We start from the raw sequence: 5,969 nt of genomic DNA on the forward strand, positions 1-5,969 counted from the left end.
CGTGGCTTTTGGTGTCTCTATTTTTACTATATCCTGGAAACATAGCTCCTATGACTCAGTTTGAAAGGCTGATGGAAGTGGGTATTGGTTTCTGGCTTTTAGTAGGAAATGGAAAGAGAATTTCCTCTTCCCTTATTGATGAGTTCACTCTTACAACACAGCTTGTCCTATTCTTATTGACCGTTTCTATTCTGCCTCCATTATCTGGGCCCCAAGTTCCATGTTTCCCACATACAACACCATTTTGTAGCTGCTCTTGGGGAAAAAACAAGGTATTAACCATGTATGGCAACCTTCGACTTCCTGCTTTCCCCAGGTTTGGGTACACAGATATGTAGAATTAAGCTCTAAATCCCAAGAAGCTTTTGGCAGAGCACTGAACAAATCCTGAAGGTCCTGTAATTAGACTGTGAGCGCTGAGGAAAAACAAAACCCTATCATAGTCCCCAAGGATCTCAGGATCAAGCCATCAGCTCGGTTACATACCCCGGTTCTAGATCCTGAGAATTAAAGAGTGAATTTAGGAGAGGTTTCTGTTTTCCAAGGACTTAGTAACTACTAAACGTAGCCTGCTTTCTAAGTGCTCAAACCCACTCCAGAACTTCGGTTATCGGTTGAGAATCGGAGTCTTTCCCATTTCTGTTTGGTTAGTAGTGGCGCGGGTCACGGAGACCTCCGTCCTGGTGAGAGTCTTGTCCCTACCCCCTTCACAGCCTAGGGAGCTGCAGCTAGCTAATGGCAGTCAGACCCGGTTTTCCTCTGTTGGCTGAGAGACTCAGGACTGGCTGCCAATGCAGGTCTCGAAGGACGGCAAGGGCGGTCGTCGATAAAAATCGGAGGTTAAAAACCAGTCCGGACACGCAACGGGCGACGCCAGCGCCGCCAATCCCAGAGCGCCTCATTCCTAGGCCTTCTAGAGGAGTCAGTCAGCTCCTTTAGCTCTTGCTTTTCTGTAGCTTCAGCGGTCCACGAGCCCAGCTCTTCTCTTTGGCGGGGCTAAGCGATTCCTCCAGAAGGATTTTCTTTTCCATCGACGGGGGATGAAAAACAAGGGAGTGATGGCGCTGGAAGGGCTGGGAAGGGCCATGGAAATCTAGTCCTCTCCCCTTCTTAGCCTGCGTGCTTTCCTCCCACTCTCGGGCTACCGGAGCGAAACAGAAACACGAGCGGATCAGAACGCGGGGCCACCGAGAAGCCCTTTGACGAACTACTTCTAGGGCGGGGTCGTGACCGGAAGTGACTGCAGAACCTCCCCTGCAACGTCCCGCCCCCCCCCCCCCCCCCTTGCTCTCCCCGCTCGGCGACCGGCCGCCGTACTTCCTGTCCCCGGAGCCCCAGTCTGCAACCCCTCTTGCTCCTGTCCCATTGGCTGCCACGGGGACGCGCTGTGATTTCCTATTGGTCGCGCCGGCTCCCTGGCGCCAAGCCCCCTCCCTCCAGGCACTGTCTGGTCTCTGGGTGCCGGATAGGTTACCGGCCGAGAGGGCGTCTGCCAACCGAACCAGTGAGCGGCGCGGAGAGTGAGGGCGGCGGCTGCGTGGTAAGGCAGGGCGGGATTTCGTGTGGCCATTGGCCAGGGCGGGTAGAGGCTGGAGATGCGATTGGTTGGGGAGAAGGGACCGTGGTGGGGTTCGAGCTGCGCGGCCTCAGCAGCTGCGGGAGACGGAAGTGGTGAGAGCGCGGCTTTGGAGGGTCGGGCGGACGCCGCCTGGGTGAGTCACTGTACCCCGTGCACTGCCAGCCTGGGAACCACAACGACCAAGTCCTGCCCGGCCCTCACCGGCTCTCTCGAGCCCCGCCCTCTGTCATTTGGGGCTCCGCCTCCGAGCTTTTAGCCCCGCCCCCAGAACCTGGGCACCTGGCTCTCCTGCCGCCCTAGCCCGTCCCCCCCCCCCACCCCAAGACCCGATTCCCTAACTGAGGAAACCCTGGGCCTCCTAGGCCTGGTCCTTGTGGCTCCTTTCGTCTATCCGTTTCTCAGGCGGCGTGCCAGTGAGCCGTGAGGCAGCACCTCCGGCTGGCCGCTTGCGGGCTCCCCCGTGAGGGAGGGAAGGTTGGTAGGATCACAATGGAGGTTTTAATCGCGGTAGCCCCCTGTGGGGGCTCTGGTGCACATCCCTCGGGCATACCAAACATGAAGGAGTGCCAGTGAAACTCAGACCTGGCTCCCTAAGTGGGCCTAGGAGGCCTTAACTTGAAAGCCTTGTTAATTCGACCCATTTGACAGATGTTGCCTCCCAGGCCTGGCTGGCCTGATTCTGCTCCTGTTGTGTGGTCTCCTCCCTCTAACCTTCACCTACTTGGTCTCAAGTATGCTCAGCAGGACCGGGCCAACCCTGCTGCTCTTTTATCACAGGTTGTGGTCCTCTCCCTCTTGTCCTCTGCTCTGGACTCTGCCCCCAGTAACAGGTCAGGTGGGTGCTACTCCTAGACTCAGAGACTGGCCGAACAGCCCTGTGGATTCACGCCCCTACCAGGGCCAAAAGTGAGTCCCAGCTGGGCAGTCTTTGCTTCAGAGTTGGCGTTTCTTCTCTTTTGTAAAGAGCAGGGTTTGGAGTGCTCTACTTCTGGGTGTGGGGATCAGAACGCTTGAGTTCTGCTGAGTAAGCTTGGATGACACTTACTCTTGCTCCGGAACTTTTGTGGTGGACTTCTCACCGGCCAGGGTCACTTGTTGCTTCTCGCATTTTCTGACTGGTACGATGACGCCTTGAGAGTCTGGATCGTAGGTGACAGAGGAAAATGAGGGGTAGAGTACAGGGGTAGATCCATTACATCTGTGGATCCCATGGGGATGTTAACGGTGCACTGTGCTCTTGTGTTCTGTCTCCTTTAGTGACAAGCAGGCAGCCAGGACCCTCGCCAAGGTAGAATGGTGAGTACTCCTGTTTCCTCATACCACTGTGTGTAATCCTGGAGTCTGTCTCTGCGATGCCGCCCCAGTGCTCCAGGGTACTTGTTTCACTTCCTAAACTTAACCTTACTCTGCCCTGAGAAATTGTTTCTTTTTTCTGTGGTGGGTGTTGTTTTGAGACAGGTTTTTGCTATAAAGCTCTGGCTAGCCTGGTACTAGAGATGTAACTCTCGTTGGCCTTGAACTTGTGACAGTCCTTCTGCCCCAGTCTCTTAAGTGTTAGGATTGCAGGAGTATGCAGTGTGGGGCTTTACACATGGCAGGCAAATCCTCTAACACTGAGCTATGTATCTAGCTTATGGTTTCTTAGGATTGAAAAAAAAAAACAAAAAAAAAAAAACATGGCGCTACACAGCACTGTGCTGTATTGTCGCCCCTATATTGACAAATTGATATATTTCCTCTTGCTTCTCTTGGGTCCCTGGTTAAACTCCCCGTATTCTCGTCTAAAAAAACAAGTCTTTCTTATCTAAGATTCCTGAACTTTATGATGGCGTAGTGGCACAGACTTTTAATAACATCACTTGGGGGCGGGGCAGAGTCAGGTGAATCTCAAGTGAGTTCAAGGTCAGCCAGGTCTATGTAGTGAGTTCCAGGACTATGTAGAAAGACCCCGTGTCTTTAAAAAAAAAAAAAAAAAAAATTAGATCCCTGAACTTCTGGTACGTCTCATGACTGTATCGTTGGTGCTGTCCCAGGAGTGACTCCACACAAAATTGTAGGCCTCTCCCAGCTCAGCTCCCACGTGTTGCTGTCTGTTAACCCACCTCAGGTGACAGCTGGCGAATATCTTTCCTGGGATCCGAATTCTGAAGGTGTCCAGACCATCAGTGGGGGTGGCACATCTTGGTCCTAGTGTGAGATCGGGGACTCCAGCAGTCAGAGGAGGAAGAAATGCTGGAAGCCTTTTCCAGACAAGATTCCTCCTTTGGCTGCATCTCTTCAGTTCTGTTCAGGGGTCTCAGGTTCATGAATTCAGCCAGTGGGTGGATAAACCCTCCTCTCCTAGACGCACACTTCTGTCTGTGATATGTACATTAGCCCAGTCTGTCTTCAGAAAGGCTTCTACTGACCCTGCTCCCACCAACTGATAACTCATCTCCTCCTTCCTTTCAGCGGCGCACTGAAAAGCTCATGCACTTCAGAGGCAGCCGTGTTCACTTCCTAATCTAGCACCATAGCTTAATACCTTAAGTGAATTGCATAGTTTCTCTCTAAGCCTAAAGTCTTCCGGGGACATGGGATCGAGGTTTATTCTTGGAGAGTTAGGGAAATGTTTGACACTGTGGGGCATTATTGTGAGTACTTAATAAAAATGGCCCCTTTTTTCTGCTCATCACACTCCCCCAAAACAAAAGCCCTGGTTTGTGAAAGTTACCAGGTACAGGAAATTTAAGAGTTCCAGCAAGCTTTCTGTTACTTTTGGAAACACTAAGCCTCTTATCACTCACTACTTACTCCTTGGCTCCCTACCCAACTCCATTCATTCTCTCTACTCCTGGGTTTTGAGCTTTGTTTTTCTACAGCTTCAGTGGCCCATACTCACAGTTCCTTTCTTAGACTAAGAAGTTCTTCTAGAGGACTTTCTTTCCCATCGATCAGGGGATGGGAATCAAGGGAGAGGTGGACTGAAAGGAGAAGGGCTTGCAGGGGGACCCTGAAATAAAAAATTTCGAAGGTTTCCCTTACAGGAATGTGGAATGGCCACTAAGATAACACTAGACCAATATTCTTTTTAGAGGACAAAAGGAGTTGAGTGAAAGCAGGGAGGCCGATGAACCGAGCTTGGTGGGCGGTGGTTTGGGGGGAGAGGTAACGGGGAAAGAAGGAAGACTTGGGGCTGTAAAGAAAATGGGGAGAGCTCCATCTTGGGATCTGCAGCAAGCGCAGTGAGAGCTGAGAGAAGGGGAGTGGGTGTAGGAAATGTGTGACAAGGGTGTAGGGTAGCACACCTGGAAAGATGGGAAATGAAAAGGTGTGGGTGGACTCGCTTCCCCCTTCTGAGTGGTCCTGGGGCGGGCCCTTGTTCCACTCTAGAATGTCCCTAGAGTTCCCCGGGGGGCTGCGGGACGGGAGGAGCCAGGACGGCGGGCGGGGCCCCGCGAGCTGCTCTGCCTCCGCCTTCGCCTCCACCTCCCGGCGGCGTCCTGAGCGCTCCCGTCGCTGGGCTCCCCTCCCTTCCGCGCTCTTGCAGGAGGGCGGAGCCGGGCCCGCTCCATTGTGGAGAGGAGGGGAGAAGCGCGCGGGAGCAGAGGCTGGGTCCTGGCGCCAGGGTTTCGCTTCTGGCCGCGGCTGCATCAGGCGGGCCCCGCAGCCGGGATGCAGCTGGCGCCCGGGGCTGGCGGGCAGCGCAGCGGCTCCGGGGACATGTGCGCTGGTTCAGACAGCCCGCGACCATGAGCCTGACCGCCCGCGTCTCCTGCTCCATGCTTAGCTGCTTCGTAAGTGCCAGGCCTGTCCTGCCAGGGCCTGGGGCGGGGGTGGGGGAAGCGCCTAACGCAGCCTGTACCCGCAGCCCCGCCCAAGGACCCCGGCACGACCCTAAACCTTAGGGGCAGGGTAGACGGGTTAGCTTTTTTTCTGACTTGCTTCAAGAAAGCTGGTACTGGGGGTTGTAGAAGGCCGGGGATGAAAATTCTGTGATTCTTTCTGGCTCTGCAGCCACTGCCCTTGACTGCAGCTTTCCAGGCCCCGCCCTGCAGGGGTACATCCCATTACCACCTCCTCACCATCTTGGTCCCACCCGCTACATCCTTGCTTGGAGATGTAGGCTGTGTCTAGTAGACTATGTGGGGTGTTAGGGGGCTGAACGAGAAGCTTAGATGTTTGTGAGCTCTCTCTAGGTCTCCAGGCCCTTCCCCCTCACACTCCATCCTTCACCTGACATACCAGTCTTCTCTCCTTGACTGTCCCCCAGACAGCCTCTTTTCTCCACCTTCCCTGCCTCCGCAGGGTTCTGTATCTCTGAATCATTCCCAGCCTTCCCCTCCTCCCCTCTGGCTAATGCTCCTTCCCAGCTTCCCCCATCTGTCCTCTCAGATGTCGTGCCCCCCCC

At 54.3% G+C, this 5,969-nt stretch overlaps 1 protein-coding gene across 7 annotated transcripts in view; it reads left to right on the forward strand.

Moving 5' to 3' along the window:
- Positions 1-1,644: 1,644 nt before the first annotated feature.
- Mtmr4 (myotubularin related protein 4) overlaps positions 1,645-5,969 on the forward strand; it is a 23,951-nt gene continuing 19,626 nt past the window's right edge. Inside the window, exons 1-3 of one of the 7 annotated variants that reach the window (XM_055619645.1) lie at positions 1,652-1,712; positions 2,357-2,414; positions 2,837-2,875. In XM_055619645.1, coding sequence (XP_055475620.1) covers positions 2,873-2,875 — 3 coding nt within the window. In that variant the 5' untranslated portion in view covers positions 1,652-1,712; positions 2,357-2,414; positions 2,837-2,872. The other 6 variants (XM_055619642.1, XM_055619647.1, XM_055619644.1 and 3 more) reach the window with 6 other exon arrangements.

The sequence above is a fragment of the Psammomys obesus genome, unplaced genomic scaffold (genome assembly GCF_907164565.1).
Source record: "Psammomys obesus unplaced genomic scaffold, mPsaObe1.curated_primary_1811, whole genome shotgun sequence".
Taxonomy (NCBI): Eukaryota; Metazoa; Chordata; class Mammalia; order Rodentia; family Muridae; genus Psammomys; species Psammomys obesus.